The sequence below is a fragment of the Podarcis pityusensis genome (assembly GCF_964106645.2).
Source record: "Podarcis pityusensis genome assembly, chromosome: 4".
In the NCBI taxonomy this organism is placed as follows: Eukaryota; Metazoa; Chordata; class Lepidosauria; order Squamata; family Lacertidae; genus Podarcis; species Podarcis pityusensis.
In genome coordinates this window covers 1967487-1990328 of record NC_138027.1, presented here as the reverse complement: position 1 = coordinate 1990328, position 22842 = coordinate 1967487, and the positions used below count along the sequence as shown (strand labels likewise).

The 22842-nt window shown below is 47.9% G+C and overlaps 2 protein-coding genes across 3 annotated transcripts in view; both read right to left on the bottom strand.

Annotated features, from left to right (window-relative positions):
- LOC308475107 (uncharacterized protein) overlaps positions 1-22842 on the bottom strand; it is a gene marked incomplete at its 3' end in the record, with an annotated part of 58704 nt that overhangs the window by 34690 nt on the left and 1172 nt on the right. The gene's annotated exons all lie outside the window — the stretch shown is intronic.
- Positions 1158-21446, bottom strand: LOC308475180 (uncharacterized protein). The gene is made up of 4 exons (XM_081002167.1): positions 21369-21446; positions 17532-17658; positions 14592-16596; positions 1158-2506 (listed from the first exon to the last, which is right to left on the bottom strand). Exons 1-3 carry the CDS (start codon positions 21441-21443, stop codon positions 15158-15160), a joined length of 1641 nt encoding a protein of 546 aa, XP_080858293.1. The 5' UTR covers positions 21444-21446; the 3' UTR covers positions 1158-2506; positions 14592-15157.

Sequence of the window (22842 nt, the reverse complement as noted above, 5' to 3'; positions counted from 1 at the left end):
AATCTCTCTAAAGATATCTACTTTGTGTCCGGCAACCACATGATTTTTTTCAAAAACTGTTCTGAAGGATTGCGTCCTTCACTCTTTTTGTTACTAGTGTTAATAAAACATCTCCTGGCTGCCTCCGTTCTCAATTTTCACGCGATCTAATTCTGAAACAGCTCTCTGAAAGCCCATCCAACCAATCTTTGCTTTCTCCCATCCATTCTGAAATTGTCTGTGTGACATATCTCTCCAAATTTGGCTCTGAATCGGATTCTGGAAGGCCTCTGTCACGTAGACGTTAACTTATTACTTAAGCTAGATGTCACAGGATTAAACAAGGTGCTACAGTGGTACCTTGCGTTACAAACGCTTCAGGTTACATACACTTCAGGCTACAGACTCCGCTAACCCAGAAATAGTACCTTGGGTTAAGAACTTTGCTTCAGGATGAGAACAGAAATGTGCTCCGGCGGCCCCATTTGCTAAAGTGGTGCTTCAGGTTAAGAACAGTTTCCGGTTAAGAACAGACCTCCAGAACAAATTAAGTACTTAACCCGAGCTACCACTGTACAGACACAGCTTCTCTTAAACTCCCGCCTCTCATTATCAGTTGTTACACTTCAGGTATCCAGAATAAATGCTAAAAGGCTGAACTCTGTTTCTGCTGCTTCTCTCTCATTCCCTCACTTAGTTATGACAGGACAGCCCAGCTTCCTTCATGGCTTCATACTTTGGTCTGTGAGCGAGGGGCCACTTTTCCTCGGTTCCCCTCTCTCTTAGCAGTCCCACTCCCGAGGTATTTTCCTTTGTATGCCAGACCCAGGGGATCATCTGTGTCCTTTTTACTGACTCAGAAATCTCCTATTCCTAGAAAATCTCTCCCCTCCCGAATGGAAGGAGACCCCAGAAGAAGAGTCTTCCCACAGCTTCTCCTTCCAGATTAATTCCCGTCTGAATACTCTCTCCAGACCCTCAACATGGACTTCCAATCTCAGCTACGACTGTTAATAGAGGATGAGCTGCCTCACTTCATGAAATTAAAACCTCGCTCCTTCAAAGTATTAGAGTTCAAAGACTGTGATAAAAATGAAAGAAGAGCAAAGGGAGAACAATATCGTGGTTCTCAAATGATGGATAACATAGGTTTCTACAGGAGAAAGAAAATAAAATGATAATTATTATTAATATTTATTATTTATACCTCGCCCATCTGGCTGGGCTTCCCCAGCCACTCTGGGCGGCTTCAAATAAAATATTAAAATACTAATACATCAAGAATTAAAAGCTTCCCTAAACAGGGCTGCCTTCAGATGTCTTCTAAAAGTCTGGTAGTTGTTGTTCTCTTTGACATCTGGTGGGAGGGCATTCCACAGGGAGGGCGCCACTACTGAGAAGGCCGTCTGGCTGGTTCCCTGTAACTTAGCTTCTCGCAGTGAGGTAACCTCCAGAAGGCCCTCGGTGCTGGACCTCAGTCTCTGGGTAGAACTTCAAAGGTAGCCCCATGTAGAGCGCATTGCAGCAGTCCAAGCGGGAGATGAGCAGAGCATGCACCAATCTGGCGAGGCAGTCCGCAGGCAGATAGGGTCTCAGCCTGCGTACCAGATGGAGCTGGGAAACAGCTGCCCTGGACACAGATTTGACCTGTGCCTCCATGGACCGCTGTGAGTCCAAAATGACTCCCAGGCTGCGCACCTGGTCCTTCAGGGGCACAGTTACCCCATTCAGGACCAGGGAGTCCTCCATACCTGCCCCCTCCTGTCCCCCAAAACAGTACTTCTGTCTTGTCAGGATTCAACCTCAATCTGTTAGCTGCCATCCATCCTCCAACCACCTCCAGACACTCACACAGGACCTTCACCGCCTTCACTGGTTCTGATTTGAAAGAGAGGTAGAGCTGGGTATCATCCGCATACTGATGAACACCAAGTCCAAACCCCCTGATGATCTCTCCCAGCGGCTGCATGTAGATGTTGAAAAGCATGGGGGAGAGGATGGATCCCTGAGGCACCCCACAAGTGAGAGCCCAGGGTTCTGAACACTCATCCCCCCCACCACTTTCTGAACACAGCCCAGGGGGAAGGAGCGGAAACACTGTATGACAGTGCCCCCACCTTCCAGCCCCTCAAGTCGCTTCCTCCAGGCGTGCCTGGAGTTGTTCAGCAACCACTCGCTCAATCACCTTGCCCAAGAATGGAAGATTTGAGACTGGGCCATACTTGGCCATCGTGGCCGTATCTAAATATGGGTCTGGGAAAGCTCCCTCACGGAGGGAAGCATTCACCACCCCATGAAGCCCATCGCTCAGTCCTTCCTGGCCAGCTTTTATAAGCCAGGATGGACAAGGATCAAGGAGACAAGTGGTTGGTTTCACTCGTCCAAGCAGCCTGTCCACATCCTCGGGGGTAACAGATTGGAATCGATCCCACACAACTTGACTAGACAGGACTTTAGCACTCTCACGCCCTGCTTCCACGGTGGAGTCTACGTCTTCTCGAACTGGAGCGACTTTGTCTGCAAAAAACTTTGCAAAATCATTGCAGGAGATCATGTGGCCTGTACTGGGCTACTGGGCCCTAATGGAGCAGGTGGTTCTGCTAAATTGTGAACCACCTGAAAGAGTCTCCTGCTGCTGTTTTCCACAGATGTAATAGAGGCAGTGAAGAAAGTCTTCTTTGCCGTCACTATCAGCACTTGGTAGGCTCGACATTGAGCTCTAGCCCGTGTCCGCTCAGATTCAGAATGGGTTATCCGCCACCGGCGCTCTAGCCATCTCAGCGATTGTTTCATTGCCCTCCGATCCGTGGAAAACCACGGGGCTGTCCGGGCTCCATGCAATCGGAGACGGCGCTTCGGAGCCAAACAGTCAATAGCCCTGGTTAACTCCACATTTCAGCAGGCCACCAGGAATCAGCTGAAAGGTCATCAATATGGGAGGAAACATCCCCTACCGCTCTCTGGAAACCATTTTGATCCATTAAGGGGCGGATCATCTGAATCGGTCCCACCTCCCTGCAGAGGGGAAGGTTCACGGAGAAGTCCAGTTGCACCAGGAAGTGATCTGACCATGGCAATTCTTTAGTTTCGCTTTTACTTAGTGTCAGATCACCAATATCCATAGAGATGAACACCAGGTCTAAGGCATGTCCGTGACTATGAGTTGGGCCAAACATATTCAGGGACAGCCCCATGGAGGCCATGCTTTCCACGAAGTCCCAAGCGGCCCCTTGTAAGGTCGTGTCGGTGTGGATGTTAAAATCCCCTAGGACAACCAAATTAGGTGTCTCCAGGAGAACATCCACCACGACCTGGAGCAGCTCGGGCAGGGAATCCTTGGTGCAGTGGGGAGGTCGGTACACCAAAAGGAATCCTGTACTGCCCCTATTGCCCAACTTCCAGAACATGCACTCAGAGAACTGGGTCTTCCCAATAGGACGCCTGCTCCACAGGGTAGGATACAAACCAATGCCTTCAAGTGTTTTTTTTTTATAAAAAAAGGCTGACTAAACATGCAGAAGAACCTTTTGACAGCAAGAGCTGTTAGTGGATAGTACTCCCTTGGGAGTGCTGGAATTTCCATTCTTTGAGGTTTTCAAATGAAGTTAGATGGTCATCTTTCACAGATGCTTTACTTGCTATTCCTGCATCACATGGGTGGAATAGATTGCACCAGGGATCACTTCAAGCTCGAAGGTTCTACAATTCCGTGATTCTCCCTTGTATGAATTTTTTGATGGGTATTCAGATGGCCTCTCTGGCGGAAACTCTTTCCACATTCCACGCACTGATAGGGTTTCTCCCCTGTATGAATTCTTTGATGGGAAGTGAGAGAGGAGTTCCGACTGAAACTCTTTCCACATTCCACACACTGATAGGGTTTCTCCCCTGTATGAATTCTTTGATGGGAAGTGAGAGTGCAGCTCTTACTAAAGCTCTTTCCACATTCAAAGCATCTATATGGTTTCTCCCCTGTATGAATTCTTTGATGTTTAGTGAGATCGGAGCTTCTACTGAAGCTCTTTCCACATTCCATGCACTGATAGGGTTTCTCCCCTGTGTGAATTCTTTGATGGGAAGTGCAATCTAAGCTGCTACTGAAGCTCTTTCCCCATTCCACACACTGATAGGGTTTCTCCCCTGTATGAATTCTTTGATGGGAAGTGAGACTGGAGCTCATACTGAAGCTCTTTCCACATTCCATACACTGATAGGGTTTCTCCCATGTATGAATTCTTTGATGGGAAGTGAGATTGGAGCTCTGCCTGAAGCTTTTGCCACATTCCCCACACTGATAGGGTTTCTCCCCTGTATGAATTCTTTGATGTTTAGTGAGATCAAAGCTTCTACTGAAGCTCTTTCCACATTCCACACACTGATAGGGTTTCTCCCCTGTATGAATTCTTTGATGGGAAGTGAGATTGTGGCTGTGACTGAAGCTCTTTCCACATTCCCCACACTGATAGGGTTTCTCCCCTGTATGAATTCTTTGATGTTTAGTGAGGTCGGAGCTTCTACTGAAGCTCTTTCCACATTCCATACACTGATAGGGTTTCTCCCCTGTATGAATTCTTTGATGGAAAGAGAGAGAGGATCTCATACTGAATATCTTTCCACATTCCATGCACTGATAGGGTTTCTTTCCAATGAGATTTCGTTGATGGGAACTGGAATGGGAGCTCTGACTGCAGCTCTTTCCACATTCCAAATTTTTATGTGCCTTCTCCACTCTGGAGATTGTGTTGTGGTCACCTTTGTTCTTGATTTTCATTTCATCACAATCTGCAATGGAGAGAAAAAGGGATTAGAGCCTCAGGAACAAATGGAGCCCCCAGTTAGGGAACAATACTCATTAAATTTGTTGTAGAGAAAGTAGTGTTCATTACCTTTGTTATTTGTAATAAACCGATGTATTTCTTACTGGATTCTAATCGTTGGTTGAATGTTGCTTTGTTTGAAGTAAGTTACTCATTTTAAAAATTTTGTACTTTTGTAAAATTTTTGTACTTTTTGCAGTGGATTAGATTGCTTGTTATTATTACTGTTTCATGTTTTTACAGTAGCACCTCGGGTTACATAACCCTGAGGTTATATAAACTTCAGCTTATGAAAGTGACAAATCCATGCGCATGTGCAGAACAGTGATCCTTGGGTTGCGAAAACCTCGTTATCTGGCCGGACCTCCGGAATGGATCCCATTCGCAACCAGAAGTACGACTGTATATGTGTTGGAAGCTTCCCAGATTGGCTGGGGCAGCCCAACCAGATGGTCAGGGTATAAATAAAAATTAATAATAATAATAATAATAATAATAATAATAAATTTTATTTATATCCCGCCCTCCCCAGCCGAAGCCAGGCTCAGGGCGGCTAACAACAATCAAATAATCAAACAATCAAATAATTCAACATTCTAAAAACATTTCATTATATAAATTAATTAAAATCAAATTGATGGCAACCGTTAAGCAAAATTCTGTGCAGGTTGCCAGAGGAGGGAGTCAGGCTGCGCCCTGACCCAAAGCCTGGTGGAACAACTCTGTCTTGCAGGCCCTGTGGAAAGATGTCAGGTCCCGCAGGGCCCTAGTCTCTTATGACAGAGCGTTCCACCAGATTGGAGCCGCAGCCGAGAAAGCCCTGGCTCTAGTTGAGGCCAGCCTAACCTCTCTGTGGCCTGGGACCTTCAGGATGTTTTTATTTGCAGACCGTAGGTTCCTCTGTGGGGCATACCAGGAGAGGCGGTCCCGTAGGTACAAGGGTCCTAGGCCATATAGAGCTTTAAAGGTCAAAACCAGCACCTTAAACCTGATCCTGTACTCCACCGGGAGCCAGTGCAGCTGGTATAGTACTGGATGAATGTGATCTCGCAGCAAAGACCCCATAAGGAGTCTCGCCGCGGCATTCTGCACCCGCTGGAGTTTCTGGGTCAGTCTCAAGGGCAGTCCCACGTACAGCGAGTTACAATAATCCAGTCTGGAGGTGACCGTCGCGTGGATCACAGTGGCTAGGTCAGGGCGAGAGAGGTAAGGAGCCAACTGCTTAGCTTGGCGGAGATGGAAAAATGCCGCCTTTGTTATAGCTGCAATCTGCGCCTCCATGGAAAGGGAGGTGTCGAAGATTACACCCAAACTCTTAATGGACGGTGCTGGCACTAATTGCACCCCCGCAAGAGATGGGAGTTGCCCCCTCAATCCCATATCGTCCCGTCCCAGCCAGAGGACCTCTGTCTTAGAAGGATTTAACTTCAACCGCCTCCCACGTAACCATCCAGCCACAGCTTCCAGACATCTGGTCAGTGTGTCTGGGGCCGAGTCAGGATGGCCATCCATCAACAGATAGAGTTGGGTGTCATCGGCATACTGATGGCAACCCAGCCCAAAACTCCGGACAAGTTGGGCGAGGGGGCGCATAAAGATGTTAAAAAGCATCGGGGAGAGTATCGCACCCTGAGGCACTCCACACACCAAGGAGTGGCGCGATGACAATTCCCCCCCAAGCGCCACCCTCTGTCCCCAACCAGAGAGAAAAGAGTGCAGCCATTGAAGGACTGGATTCCCACATCGGCAAGGCGGTGGTCCAGGAGTTCGTGATCGACCATGTCGAAGGCTGCTGACAGGTCTAGAAGAATCAGCAGCCCCAACCCGCCTCGATCCAGCTGCCTGCGGAGATCATCTGTTAGGGCGACCAGAGCCGTCTCGGTCCCATGACCAGCGTGGAAGCCAGACTGGAATGGATCCAGAGCCGATGTTTCATCCAGAAACCTGCCAAGGTGTTCAGCAACTGCTCTCTCAATCACCTTACCCAGGAATGGAAGATTCGAAACCGGGCGGTAATTGGATAGATCTAAGGGATCTAATGATGTTTTCTTTAAGAGCGGGTGCACCACTGCCTCCTTCAGTTCCCCTGGGAATATCCCGGTGCCAAGGGACAAATTGATGATATCCCCCAGGGGAGCCCGCACCTCGTCTGGACATGCTCTAATCAGCCATTGCTATTATTATCACTGCTACTACTACCTGAGATTCAATCAGCCTGGCTCTTCTCTGGGGCAGATGTTGTTTGGCCCAGTCATGGCATCCCCTCCATCTCCAGTGTCAGTCGTCTCTTTGGTCAACCCAAGACTGACAGCAGCAAAAACAAAAACAGAAATCCTGACAGAAGCTACTTATCTTTCCTAACAACTCTGAAGCTGACATTTAAGATGCCTGGGCACTTCAGATCAGCCCTACTGTGGTAGAGGGAGGCAGAACTGGAGGAAGATTGTTCACAGAAAAAACTGTAATTTACTATTTCTTGTGGGGGTGTAAGGTTCCCAGGTTTTGTAGGGGGTGCTGTGAAAATATACGAGGTTTGTCACAGAGGTATTTTTTGAATTTCCTGGCAGATAGGACGATCCCATAGGGAGCCTTACCAAGAGAGGCCACGATCCCCCAATTCTCCTCCATGACGTCCTTATGCAGAGTTCTCTGGTCAGGATCCAGCAACTCCCACTCCTCGTCCGTGAAACAAACAGCGACATCTTCAAAGCACACTGGACCCTAAAAGAAAAAGGGAAATGTCCTCCTCTGAGACAGCAGAAATATGATCTGCTACACAATGCTCTGTTATTTCCTTCCTGTTAATTGCTGTGTTATTTCAATAGGATTGCTTTGCTGCACATTTTAATTATGGGTACCTATTTTAACACTTTAATTGAATTCTTTTATTCTGCATTTTAACTGTGGGTATTCGTCTTTGTGCAAATAGGTGGTACTCCAGCTTATGTTTACGTTTTTCTGCCTACGCAAGCATTCCAGTTTCCCCGATGGAAGGATCCACTTTCTCCTCTCCTCGTGAGTTGTTCTGGAGAGGTTCCCTCCCAATGCCCTAGAGCCAAATTCAAGGGGTTCATGGGGGCATGGAGAGGGGGAGGAATGGGGGGCAGGCCCCATTTAGCAGCGGATGGGGCTGGCTAGGTGAATCCTGGCCACTATTTGTTATCGTCTGTCCGCTGCTTAGAAGCCTATTTTAGCATTCATTGATGAATATAGAAATACAAGAAGCCTAGTCTGGATGGCATCTGTCTTTGATGATCTAGCTGAGATTCCTGCAATGCAGGGGGTTGGACTTGATGACCCTTGGGGTCCCTTTCAACTCTAGGATTCTATGAAAACTGCAACTACAGATGAATCCTACTGGAAACATTCAGAAGGCTGGAGTCATAGAGTTATATGGGCAGGAAATCCCACACTTCACAGCTGGAGTTTACTCTTTATCAGCAAGAGCACGATGTTCACAGACTTGGCTGAGTTTCAGGCCTCATGAGAACAGCAGCTCATTCCCTGAGCCTCTTCCTCCACAAAAGCAGTTGTTGAGAGTGAAGGCCCCCGGCTCCCCACAGCTTTCCAAGTCCCCTCCTCTCTGTGGTTTCTGGCAAGCGATCCAACAATGCGCCAGTGTGCAGCCTGCCTTTACTCCTCCATTTTAGACCTCTCTTGGTTCTGAGAGACAAGCAGGAAGGGTGGCTTCTGGCAGAAGGAGAGGGAGCCCCCGGTGGCTCCTCCTTCTCCTGACTCACTCTGCCTCTCAACCTCCCTCCTCCCACTCGCCTCCTTCCTCTTCTGCCTCTGATTCTGCACTCCATTCTGCCACAGAGTCTCCCAGCTCACTAAGCCCTGTTGCCCCTTCAGCTTCTGACACCTCCTCTTCCCAGGCTTCCTCCACCTTCACTCCTTGGGCTCTGAGACGTCCTCCCTTCCTGGTTCCCCGGCTGCTTCCTCCCACCATTCCTCTGTGCCCAACCAGTCCATGACAATACTCCATCCCTCGGCCTCTGTCCCCACAAGGCAGCTTCCCCTGACCTGATCTGGTTCCACAGCCACTGCTTCCCTTCTGCCCCCATGAAAAGATGGATCAGGAGGTCTTGCTGGCTTCATTCTTTCACCTGCAAAAGAAAAAAAGGTAAGCAGGAACGCCAGGAGGGCCTGCTTCTCTCACAGAGGAAACAGGACATCTCTAACTACAGATGGGCCTTTGAGAAAGCCTTACCTGCTGAGTGCAGTTGAAGGTTTGTGCCCATTTCATGTTAGGTGTGCAGAAATACGTCTCCCTCAGATGAGTTGGAAAACCAACAAAACAAGACCAAATGGAGAAAAGCCGCCACCCTCCTTACCCAGTGTCCTCTCTCTGGTGTCCAACGGAGGCCTCTCTGCCTCACAGGAATCCAGGTCCATTTCTGCAAAACAATCCCTTTTCTGAAAGAACAACAAGGATTCAAAACTGTAAATGAATGGTGAGAAATGTTAGAAAGAGAATGACACAGACAGAATCTTTAAGGGTGTTAGATCTCATTCCCAGACAAAGGATGGGCCACAAGCAGACCATTGTTGGATGTTCTCTGTCCTGTTTGGAGCCCCTTGGGAGTATCCAGAGGAAAGTCTCTCTTACCTGCTTTCTCTCCTCTGCCTGACTCAGGAGGAAACCTTCGGCCAGGGCCACCGCCTGGGAACTGGTCTCCGCTCCACAGTCCCTCACCCAGCTCTCCATCTCTGGTGGAAGGACAGCCAGGAACTGTTCCAAAATCACCAGGTCCAGCATCTCAGCTTTCGTGTGCCTTTCTGGCTTCAGCCACAGATGGCAAAGGTGGTAGAGTCGGCTGCAAACCTCTCGGGGTCCTTTGGTCTCCGGGCAGCAGAACTGCCTCAACTGCTGGCTCTGCACCTCTGAGCGGAGGGTGTCCTCCTCACCCAGGATCTTCTGCACAGAGTTTTCCCAGAATCCCCCACTGCTCCCAGTTTGGATTGTATGGCCTCTTCCTGCTTCAGGGCCAGCTGAGTCTTGCTCATCCATCTGTGCTGTCAGGAAGCCTCTGAGAGATCGGAAGGAACCCTTTGGTCTTCTGCCAAGTTCTGTCTGTCTGAATGAGAAGCTCTAGCAAATCCTACAAAGCAAATACATTGTTCTGTTACAAAAGTTGTACAATATCAGGAGAAAAAAAAAGGTTCCCTGAGCAAGCATGGATGAGTCTTGCTGGGAACCAGGGCTGGACTGCACCACAGCCCAAACCATGAGCTATCTTTCTAAAAAGGAGGAGGAGGGGGAGGAGGAGGAGGAGGAGGAGGAGGAGGAGATGTAGGCCTCTAGAAGGGAGATTGTGGAATTCTGGAGGCAAGCGAAGAGATTAATGCGAGGGGACTCAGCCTGGTTGCTCCTGCCTTCCAGTCAATGCATGAGGTCAGAACTGATTGACAAGCGAGTCATTGGTGCCTCCTGAAAAATGACTAGGTGTGTTGAGTCCGAATCTGCTTTCTTGTAGCTTGAAGCCATTGGTTGGAATCCTACCCCCAGGTGAGATGGCTCTCCCATCTCCTCTCTGTCTCCTCCTCTCCAACTAAACATACCCAGCTCCCCATAAAGCTTGGCTTGATCTGCTTGGCTGGCCTCCTCTGCCAATAAGGGGGCGGTAGAAGCAGAAAGAAAGAAGAGAAACAAAGGAAGAGGTTTGGGAGCAACCATTCAAACTGTTTCCTCTGTTGTGCAATGACGCTGACCCGTGTCACACACAACAGAAGTCCTACTGATAGCCTTATTTAAAGAAGCTAGATTTCTATCTGCTAGATTTCCCAGGGGGCTCTGAATAATTTTTCTTCTGGAAGGGGGGCGGTAACCTCCTCCCCTCCCCCCCCACAAAGATCTAAAGGAAAGAGACAGTTCCTGCAACCTCACCCCTCCCTGGCAGGAACCCCTGATCCCAGAGTCTCCCCCCCCCACATGAGCCACCCTCCCCTGCCTCCCTGGGACCCCCACCTTCTCCCCACTGCACCCTGGGGGGGGGGGAGGAGGAAGAGACTCACCAGGTCCCCGTGGAAGAGAACAAGGCAGGATTTACAATAGCAGAAAGCACCCCCGCCCCCGTTTGCAGGAAGGGGAGGGAGGATTTTTTCCTCTGGAGGACCCTTGCAAAGCCGAGTCCACCCTGCTCAGTCCTCTCTGCCTTTTCTCTCCTGCATTGCACAATCCCAGAGATGCTCATTTTGAGGGGACGCTCTTGGTTGGTCTGTGATCTGCTCCCTCCCTTGGCCAGAAACTGGAGGAAGAGGTTGCAGGGGAAAGGGGGTTGCAGGAAGCAAGGAACCTCATCCTAGAATGGGAGGGAGCCCTAAGGGTCATCTATTCCAACCCCCTGCAAGGAAGGAATCTCAGCCAAAGCATCCAATCTCTGCTTAAAAACCTCTAAGGAAGAAGGCTCTCAGGTCTCCATCCAGCCAGATCTCAATTGAGGGAGGAACAGGAAGACACGCTGTGCCTGCCTCTCCTGGGACTACACATTGCTGAGCTGCAAAATGCAGGAAAGGGCACATTTTGAAGGCTTTGGGTACGTTTTGTTAATGGAGAAATCTGAGGGTTCCCTTGGACAAAAAACAAGGACACCAGCCAGGAATAGCAGAGCAAAACAGCAGCCAGTTGGCTTGGTCTTTCTTGAAGACTGTCATGGCAGGACTCCCACCTGACACCAGGTGGAACAAGATGGAAGCCCCAAACAAAAGAGAACCCAAAAATTTATTAGCTGCTAATCCCCATGTTACACCCCCCAAACTACATCACTCATACATCATGGTAAGGGGAAGTCTGGTGGCAGTAATCTGAGCATCATGGACCCCACCCCATGGTTCTCCTTGCCCTCCACCAAACACACATGGAGTGTAACAAAATAGATATTTACATTTCCCTGTTTCCCAGCGAAGTCAATCACACCCTGTTGTCTTCGTCTGGGTTTGTTATTTTGGGAATGGCAACCTGTCCAGCACTCAGGTTTCAGGATGCCAGGGGTTATCACTCAGGCAGAGGGGCTGCTGAGTAGCTGAGCTCACGTCTAGATGAATTTCTGAAGTTTTCCCAGTGAGCCAGTACATAGATACCTTTATCAGTGAATTCTTACATTTGGTATTGTGCAGCAGAGGCCCTTTGAGCAGATAGGAAGAAACTGTGATGAAGTGTTTTGTGGGGACAAGTCACAAACGTCACAAAAGTGATGGTGCTGATTTTGGTAGCGGGCTGCATGTGCATGATATCTGCTGCAGGGGCAACCCCCCCCCAAAAAAAACTATACATAAATTCCTGCAACATTTTGCCTTCCAATGTCCGGCTATACCTCTTGGCTCATCCTCCAAACTTTGCTGGGGGTTTGTGTTCCCCCTCCCAAAGCAGGGACACACTCGTAGCACCTGAACGCTGTACCACCTCATTGCTGCTGCCGGGGGGTGAGAGGGTTTATATAGTGGCGGGTGATGCCCTTTTGGAATATTTGGCCAATTAAGTGAGGCGGGGAATCCCTCAAGGGACGGAGCAGCAGCTGATTTGCTACCTGTGCTATGACACCCTCCTCTCAGCTGAGCAGGTGCCCTGGGGGGACCTCAAAGGGGAGGTCTGGTGGCAGGAATCTGAGCATCCTGGACCCTGCCCCATGGTTCCCCTTGCCCTCCACCAAACACCCATTGAGTGTAACAAAAGAGATTGCTGGAGGCAGGGGTGGGATCTGTTGGCCCTGAATATCTGGATTGGCTAAGCAGATGAAATGGATAGAAGCATCTCAGCCAGTGGAAAAGGCAGCCATATCGACTATGGCAGGCATAGGCAAACTCGGCCCTCCAGATGTTTTGCGACTACAATTCCCATCATTCCTGACCACTGGTCCTGTTAGCTAGGGATGAAGGCAGTTGTAGTCCCAAAACATCTGGAGGGCCGAGTTTGGGGGTGCCTGCACTATGGGTTGTGGACTCTGCATCTTTGGCGGTCTTCACATACCTGTCAACTGTCCTGCTTTGAGTGGGACGTCCTGCAATTCCAGAAGCCACCCTGGCTTCTGATTGGCTCCCAGGATGTCCTCTTTTGGCTCCCGTGAAACTGTGGCCCCAAAAGTCGCCCATTTTTGGGGGTCCTTGCTCTCGCGTGATTTACGGGACTCATTCAGGAGCGTGGCCCCAAAAGTCGCAGGTCCCAATTTCCCTCTGCAACATGTTGGAGGGTAGGCAGAGTTTGGGAGGACCACTCTCTTCATATTCTATGGCTGTGGGTGACAGGAGAAAGAGTGGACGATGTCAGAATCTTCGGGGGGCCAGCAGAGGAGCCTCCCTTGGATGAATCACCACAGCCCCATAGTGGCCGTAAAAGCAGGTGAGCAGTGAGTCTCCCTCAAGTTTTAGAAGGAGTGCTGCATTACTCGGCTGTCTCACAGGATGCTTTTTAGTATGTCTTTATCATTGTTGTTCTGTATTGTGCTTTTAATGTTGTACACTGCCTTGGGATATTCTGATAAAGGTTGTTATATAAATTGAATAAATACTACTAATACTACTACTATTACTACTACTTCCAAAGCACTATAAGTTCCTTGTTTTTATGTTATAAAGGGCTCTGAGTTCCGCATTCTGGAGTGCCAAGTCCTTTTGAGAGAACTGCTGTGGAGCTGAGATGGAGGAGAGACCATTTCCTCTCCACCCAGCAGAGGTGTGGAACTCCAGGAAGACACAACCTGAAAGACAGTGCGCTATTTAATTAATTTTTTTTATAACTCCTGCTTATGTTATATGATGTTATAATGTATTGTAATTTTCATAAAATGTATACATTGCTTGATTGTAAAAACACACAAACACACTCTTTCGTCCCCCATTCTAACAGAATACCGCATGTGCCTTTCAGCAGTTGGAATCTAAGTCTCTCCTGTATTTGTCAAAGGATTCTCTGAAATTCTGATGTTAGCCTGTATCTCCTTTTCATGTATGTAAAGGAAATGCCCTCTGGGAATTCCCATTTATATCTGATGTCAGCTCTTCTGAGTGCTATTGTTAAATATCTATATTTGGTTCTTCTAAGTCTCAATTTCAGTGGAATCTCTCTAAAGATATTTACTTTCTGTTCGGCAACCACATGATTTTTTTCAAAAACTGTTCTGAAGGATTGCATCCCTCACTCTTTTTGTTACTAGTGTTAATAAAACATCTCCTGGCTGCCTCCATTCTCAATTTTCACTCAATTTAATTCTGAAACAGCTCTCTGAAAGCCCATCCAACCAATCTTTGCTTTCTCCCAGCCATTCTGAAATTGTCTGTGTGACATATGTCTCCAAATTTGGCTCTGAATCGGATTCTGGAAGGCCTCTGTCAGGTAGACTTTAACTTATTACTTCAGCTAAATGTCACAGGATTAAACAAGGTACTACAGTGGTACCTTGGGTTACAAACGCTTCAGGTTACATACGCTTCAGGCTACAGACTCTGCTACCCCAGACATAGTAAAAGTCTTCGCCGTCGCTATCACCACTTGGTAGGCTCGACATTGAGCTCTAACCCGTATCCGGTCAGCTTCAGAATGGGTTATCCGCCACCGGCGCTCTAGTCGTCGTTAACTCCACATTTCAGCGGGCCACCAGGAATCAGCTGAAAGGCCATCAACATGGGATAAAACATCCCCTACCGCTCTCTGGAAACCATTTGGATCCATTAAGGGGCGGACCATCTGAATCGGTCCCACCTTCCTGCAGAGGGGAAGGTTCACGGAGAAGTCCAGTTGCACCAGGAAGTGATCTGACCATGGCACTTCTTTAGTTTCGCTTTTACTTAGTGTCAGATCACCAACATCCATAGAGGTGAACACCAGGTCTAAGGTATGTCCACGGCTATGAGTTGGGCCAAACATATTCAGGGACAGCCCCATGGAGGCCATGCTTTCCACAAAGTCCCAAGCGGCCCCTTGTAAGGTCATGTCGGCGTGGATGTTAAAATCCCCTAGGAAAACCAAACTAGGTGTCTCCAGGAGAACATCTCCCATGACCTGGAGCAGCTCAGGCAGGGAATCCTTGGTGCAGTGGGGAGGTCGGTACACCAAAAGGAATCCTGTACTGCCCCTATTGCCCAACTTCCAGAACATGCACTCAGAGAACTGGGTCTTCCCAATAGGACGCCTGCTCCACAGGGTAGGACACAAACCAATGCCTTCAAGTTTTGTTTTTTCAAAAAAAGACTGACTAAACATGCGGAAGAACTTTTTGACAGCAAGAGCTATTAATGGATTGGACTCCCTTGGGAGTGCTGGAATTTCCATTCTTTGAGGTTTTCAAATGAAGTTGGATGGTCATCTGTCATGGATGCTTTACTTGCTATGCCTGCATCACATGGGGTGAAATAGATTGCACCAGGGATCACTTCAAGCTCAAAAATTCTACAATTCCGTGATTCTCCCCTGTATGAATTCTTTGATGGATACTCAGATGGCCTCTCTGGCTGAAACTCTTTCCACATTGCACGCACTGATAGGGTTTCTCCCCCGTATGAATTCTTTGATGGGAAGTGAGATTGGAGCTCTGTCTAAAGCTCTTTCCACATTCCACACACTGATAGGGTTTCTCCCCTGTATGAATTCTTTGATGGGAAGTGAGAGAGGAGCTTTCAGTGAAGCAATTTCCACATTCCACACACTGATAGGGTTTCTCCCCAGTATGAATTCTTTGATGGGAAGTGAGATTGTGGCTATGACTGAAGCTCTTTCCACATTCCACACACTGATAGGGTTTCTCCCCCGTATGAATTCTCTTATGATAAGTGAGAGAGGAGCTCTTACTGAAGCTCTTTCCACATTCCACACACTGATAGGGTTTCTCCTCTGTATGATTTCTGTGATGGGAAGTGAGAGAGGAGCTACATGTGAAGCTCTTTCCACATTCCACACACTGATAGGGTTTCTCCCCTGTATGAATTCTGTGATGGGAAGTGAGAGAGGAGCTTTCAGTGAAGCTCTTTCCACATTCCACACACTGATAGGGTTTCTCCCCTGTATGAATTCTTTGATGGGAAGTGAGATTTTGGCTATGACTGAAGCTCTTTCCACATTCCACACACTGAAAGGGTTTCTCCCCCGTATGAATTCTTTGATGGGAAGTGAGATTGGATCTTCTACTGAAGCTCTTTCCACATTCCACGCACTGATAGGGTTTCTCCCCTGTATGAATTCTCTGATGCCTAGCGAGATCGGAGCTCATGCTGAAGCTCTTTCCACATTCCACACACTGATAGGGTTTCTCCCATGTATGAATTCTTTGATGGGAAGTGAGATTGGAGCTCTGCCTGAAGCTCTTTCCACATTCCATGCACCGATAGGGTTTCTCCCCTGTATGAATTCTTTGATGTTTAGTGAGATCGGCGCTTCTACTGAAGCTCTTTCCACATTCCACACACTGATAGGGTTTCTCCCCTGTATGAATTCTTTGATGGGAAGTGAGAGAGGAGCTCTGACTGAAGCTCTTTCCACATTCCACACACTGATAGGGTTTCTCCCCTGTATGAATTCTTTGATGGGAAATGAGAGAGGAGCTTTCAGTGAAGCTCTTTCCACATTCCACACACTGATAGGGTTTCTCCCCTGTATGAATTCTTTGATGTTTAGTGAGATCGGAGCTGCTACTGACGCTCTTTCCACATTCAATGCACTGATAGGGTTTCTTTCCAATGAGATTTCGTTGATGGGAACTGGAATGGGAGCTCTGACTGCAGCTCTTTCCACATTCCAATTTTTTACGTGCCTTCTCCACTCTGCAGATTGTGTTGTGGTCACCTTTGTTCTTGATTTCCAATTCATCACAATCTGCAATTTAGAGAAAAAGGGATTAGAGCCTCAGGAACAAATGGAGCCCCCAGTTAGGGAATAATACTCATTAAATTTGTTGTAGAGAAGGCAGTGTTCATTACCTTTGTTATTTGTAATAAACCAATGTATTTATTATTGGATTCTAATCGTTGGTTGAATGTTGCTTTGTTTGAAGTAAGTTACTCATTTTAAAAATTTTGTCCTTTTTGTAAAATTTTTGTACTTCTCCCATTGGATTAGATTGTTGTTATTATTACTGTTTCTAGTTTATACAGTAGCACCTCGGGTTACATAAATATCAGCTTATGAAAGCGGCAAATCCATGCGCAGTGATCCAAGGGTTGCGAAAACCTCGGGATCTGGCCAGACCTCCGGAACGGATCCCATTCACAACCAGAGGTACCACTGTATATGTTTTGGAAGCTTCCCAGGTTGGCTGAGGCAACCCAGCCAGATGGTCAGGGTATAAATAAAAATTATTATTATTACTATTATTATTATCACTGCTAGTGCTACCTGAGATTCAATAAGCCTGGCTCTTCTCTGGGGCAGATGTTGTTTCGCCCAGTCATGGCATCCCCTCCATCTCCAATGTCAGTCATCTCTCTGGCCAACCCAAGACTGACAGCAGCAAAAACAAACAAGCAAACAAAAAACAACAACAGAAAACCTGACAGAAGCTACTTATCTTTCCTAACAATTCTGAAGCTGACATTTAAGATGCCTCGGCAGTTCAGACCAGGCCAATAGTGGTAGAAGGAGGCAGAACTGGAGGAAGATTGTTCACAGAAAAAACTGTAATTTACTATTTATTGTGGGGGTGTAAGGTTCCCAGGTGTCGTAGGGGGCGCTGAGAAAATATATGAGGTTTGTCACATAGAGGTATTTTTTGAATTTCCTGGCAGATAGGAAGATCCCACACGGAGGCTTACCAAGAGAGGCCACGATCCCCCAATTCTCCTCCATTAAGTCCTTATGCAGAGCTCTCTGGTCAGGATCCAGCAACTCCCACTCCTCGTCCGTGAAACGAACAGCGACATCTTCAAAGCACACTGGACCCTAAGAGAAAAAGGGAAATGTCCTCTTCTGAGACAGCAGAAATATGCTCTGCTACACAATGCTCTGTTATTTCCTTCCTGTTAATTGCTGTGTTATTTCAATAGGATTGCTTTGCTGCACATTTTTATTATGTGTACCTATTTTAACGCTTTAATTGAATCTTTTATTCTGCATTTTAAGTGTGGGTATTCGTCTTTTTGCAAATAGGTGGTACTCCAGCTTATGTTTGCGTTATTCTGCCTACGCAAGCATTCCAGTTTCCCCGATGGAAGGATCCACTTTCTCCTCTCCTCGTGAGTTGTTCTGGGGAGGTTCCCTCCCAATGCCCTAGAGCCAGATTCAAGGGGTTCATGGGGGCATGGAGAGGGGGAGGAGTGGGGGGCAGGCCCCATTTTGCAGCGGATGGGGCTGGCTAGGTGAATCCTGGACATTATTTGTTATCGTCTGTCCGCTGCTTAGAAGCCTATTTTAGCATTCAGTGATGAATATAGAAATAAAAGAAGCCTAGTCTGGATGGCATCTGTCTTGGATGATCTAGCTGAGTTTCCTGTAGTGAAGGGGGTTGGACTTGATGACCCTTTGGGTCCCTTTCAACTGTAGGATTCCATGAAAACAGCAACTACAGATGAATCCTACTGGCAACATTCAGAAGGCTGGAGTCACAGAGTTATCTGCGCAGGAAATCCCACAGTTCACAGCTGGAGTTCACTCTTTATCAGCAAGAGCACGGTGTTCAGCCAAGAGCATAAGGTCAAACAGATTCCTCACTGGCCTTGCAGACAACTTCATTGTCCAGAAAGTGGGAGAAGCAACAAGAGGAACAGCCATTTTAGATCTGGTCCTAACCAATGTGGATGACCTGGTTAGTGGGGTAGAAGTGGAAGGATCATTAGGCGCGAGTGATCATGCTCTTCTGAAGTTTACTATACAGCGGAAAGGAGCAGCCAAGCATACTAGGACTCAATTTCTTGACTTTAAGAAAGCCGACTTCATAAAACTTAGGGAAGTGCTGGGTGAGATCCCATGGACAGTAATACTAAAAGGAAAGGGAGTTCATGATGGCTGGGAGTTTGTTAAGAGGGAGATAGTAAAAGCACAACTTCAGGCAATACCAATGAGACGGAAACATGGAAGGTGCCTAAAGAAGCCAGGGTGGCTATCTAAAGAACTTTTAACTGAGTTAAGATTAAAAAAGGATGTGTACAAAAAATGGAAAAGGGGGGAAACCACCAAAGAGGAATTCAAACAAATAGCCAGCACGTGTAGACACAAAGTCAGAAAAGCTAAAGCACAGAATGAACTCAGGCTTGCTAGAGAGGTTAAAAGCAACAAAAAGGGCTTTTATGGGTATGTTCGTAGCAAAAGGAAGAACAAAGAAACAGTGGGGTCACTCAGAGGAGAAGATGGTGAAATGCAACAGGGGACACAGAAAGGGCTGAAATGCTCAGTGCCTTCTTTGCCTCAGTCTTCTCCGATAAAGAAAACAATGCCCGACCTGAAGAATTTGGAGCAAATGATTCAGCAGAGGAAACACAGCCCAGAATAACTAAGGAGATAGTACAAGAAAACTTGGCTAGTTTAGATGTATTCAAGTCTCCAGGGCCAGATGAACTGCATCCAAGAGTATTAAAAGAACTGGCAGATGTGATCTCAGAACCACTGGCAGTCATCTTTGAGAATTCCTGGAGAACAGGCGAAGTCCCGGCAGACTGGAGGAAGGCAAATGTTGTCCCTATTTTCAAAAAGGGGAAAAGAGAGGACCCAAATAATTACCGCCCAGTCAGTCTGACATCAATACCAGGGAAGATTCTGGAGCAGATCATTAAGCAAACAGTCTGTGAGCACCTAGAAAGGAATGCTGTGATCACCAATAGTCAGCATGGATTTCTGAAAAATAAGTCATGTCAGACTAACCTGATCTCGTTTTTTTGACAGAATTACAAGCCTGGTAGATGAAGGGAACACAGTGGATGTAACCTACCTTGATTTCAGCAAGGCATTTGACAAGGTGCCCCATGATATTCTTGTAAAGAAGCTGGTAAAATGTGGTCTTGACTATGCTATCACTCAGTGGATTTGTAACTGGCTGACTGACCGAACCCAAAGGGTGCTCATCAATGGTTCCTCTTCATCCTGGAGAAGAGTGACTAGTGGAGTGCCACAGGGTTCTGTCTTGGGCCCGGTCTTATTCAACATCTTTATCAACGACTTGGATGATGGACTCAAGGGCATCCTGATCAAATTTGCAGATGACACCAAACTGGTAGGGGTGGCTAACACCCCAGAGGACAGGATCACACTTCAAAACGACCTTGACAGATTAGAGAACTGGGCCAAAACAAACAAGATGAATTTTAACAGGGAGAAATGTAAAGTATTGCACTTCGGCAAAAAAAAATGAGAGGCACAAATACAAGATGGGTGACACCTGGCTTGAGAGCAGTACATGTGAAAAGGATCTAGGAGTCTTGGTTGACCACAAACTTGACATGAGCCAACAGTGTGACGCGGCAGCTAAAAAAGCCAATGCAACTCTGGGCTGCATCAATAGGAGTACAGCATCTAGATCAAGGGAAGTAATAGTGCCACTGTATTCTGCTCTGATCAGACCTCACCTGGAGTACTGTGTCCAGTTCTGGGCACCACAGTTCAAGAAGGACACTGACAAACTGGAACATGTCCAGAGGAGGGCAACCAAAATGGTCAAAGGCCTGGAAACGATGCCTTATGAGGAACGGCTAAGGGAGCTGGGCATGTTTAGCCTGGAGAAGAGGAGGTTAAGGGGTGATATGATAGCCATGTTCAAATATATAAAAGGATGTCACATAGAGGAGGGAGAAAGGTTGTTTTCTGCTGCTCCAGAGAAGTGGACATGGAGCAATGGATCCAAACTGCAAGAAAGAAGATTCCACCTAAACATTAGGAAGAACTTCCTGACAGTAAGAGCTGTTCGACAGTGGAATTTGCTGCCAAGGAGTGTGGTGGAGTCTCCTTCTTTGGAGCTCTTTAAGCAGAGGCTTGACAACCATATGTCAGGAGTGCTCTGATGGTGTTTCCTGCTTGGCAGGGGGTTGGACTCGATGGCCCTTGTGGTCTATTCCAACTCTATGATTCTATGATTCACAGACTTGGCTGAGTTTCGGGCCTCTTGAGAACAGCAGCTCATTCCCTGAGCCTGTTCCTCCACAAAAGCAGTTGCTGAGAATGAAGACCCCGGCTCCCCACAGCTTTCCAAGTCCCCTCCTCTCTGGGGTTTCTGGCAAGCGACTGAACAGTGCGCCAGTGTGCAGCCTGCCTTTGCTCCTCCATGTTAGACCTCTCTTGGCTCTGAGAGACAAGCAGGGAGGGTGGCTTCTGGCAGAAGGAGAGGGAGCCCCCGGTGGCTCCCCCTTCTCCTGACTCACCTCTGCCTCTCAACCTTCCTCCTCCCACTCGCCTCCTTCCATTTCTGCCTCTGATTCTGCACTGCATTCTGCCACAGAGTCTCCCAGCTCACTAAGCCCTGTTGCCCCTTCAGCTTCTGACACCTCCTCTTCCCAGGCTTCTCCCTCTGACCGCCAATCCTTCCTCCACCTTCACTCCTTGGGCTCAGAGCAATATTCCCTTCCTGGTTCCCTGGCTGCTTCCTCCCACCATTCCTCTGTGCCCAACCAGTCCATGACATTGCTCCATCCCTCGGCCTCTGTCCCCACAGGATAGCTTCCCCATACCTGATCTGGTTCCACAGCCACTGCTTCCCTTCTGCCCCCATGAAAAGATGGATCAGGAGGTCTTGCTGGCTTCATTCTTTCACCTGCAAAAGAAAAAAAGGTAAGCAGGATGCCAGGAGGGCCTGCTTCTCTCACAGAGGAAACAGGACATCTCTAACTACAGATGGGCTTTGAGAAAGCTTTTCTTGCTGAGTGCAGTTGAAGGTTTGTGCCCATTTCATGTTAGGTGTGCAGAAATACGTCTCCCCTCCTCTGAACCCTTGTTCCCAACCCCCACCCCCCAAAAAAACCAAGATGAAAAAAAACCTCAGATAAGTTTGAAAACCAACAGAATGAGACCAAACAAAGAAAAACCACCTTCCTCCTTACCCAGTGGCCTCTCTCTGGTGTCCAACGGAGGCCTCTCTGCCTCATAGGAATACAGGTCCATTTCTGCAAAATGATCCCTTTTCTGAAAGAACAATATGAATTCAAAACAGTAAATGAAAGGTGAGAAATATTAGAAAGAGAACGACACAGACAGATACTTTAAGGGTGTTAGATCTCATTCCCCGAAAAAGGATGGGCCATCAGCAGACCATTTTTGGATGTTCTCCATCCTGTTTGGAGCCCCTTGGGAGTATCCAGAGGAAAGTCCCTCTCACCTGCTTTCTCTCTGCCTGCTTCCTCTCCTCTGCCTGACTCAGGAGGAAACTTTCGGCCAGGGACACCGCCTGGGAACTGGTCTCCGCTCCACAGTCCCTCACCCAGCTCTCCATCTCTGGTGGAAGGACAGCCAGGAACTGCTCCAAGATCACCAGGTCCAGCATCTCAGCTTTCGTGTGCCTTTCTGGCTTCAGCCACTGACGGTCAAGGTGGTAGAGTCGGCTGCAAACCTCTCGGGGTCCTTCGGCCTCCTGGAAGCAGAACCGCCTCAACTGCTGGCTCTGCACCTCTGAGTGGAGGGTGTCCTCCTCACCCAGGATCTTCTGCACGGAGTTTTCCCAGAATCCCCCACTGCTCCCAGTTTGGCTGGCATGGTCCCTTCCTGCTCCAGGACTAGCTGAGTCTTGCTCATCCATCTGTGCTGTCAGGAAGCCTCTGAGAGATCGGAAGGAACCCTTTGGTTTTCTGCCAAGTTCTGTCTGTCTGAATGAGAAGCTCTAGCAAATCCTACAAAGCAAATACATTGTTCTGTTACAAAAGCTGTACAATATCGGGAGAAGAAAAAGGTTCCCTGAGCAAGCATGGATGAGTCTTGCTGGGAACCAGGGTAGGACTGCACCACAGCCAAGACTCTGAGCTATCTTTCTAAAAAGGAGGAGGAGGAGGAGGAGGAGGGAGGATGTAGGCCTCTAGAAGGGAGATTGTGGAAATGTGGAGGCAAGCGAAGAGATTAATGGAGGGGACTCAGCCTGGTTGCTCCTTCCTTCCAGTCAATGCATGAAGTCAGAACTGATTGACAAGCGAGTCATTGGTGCCTCGTGAAAAATGA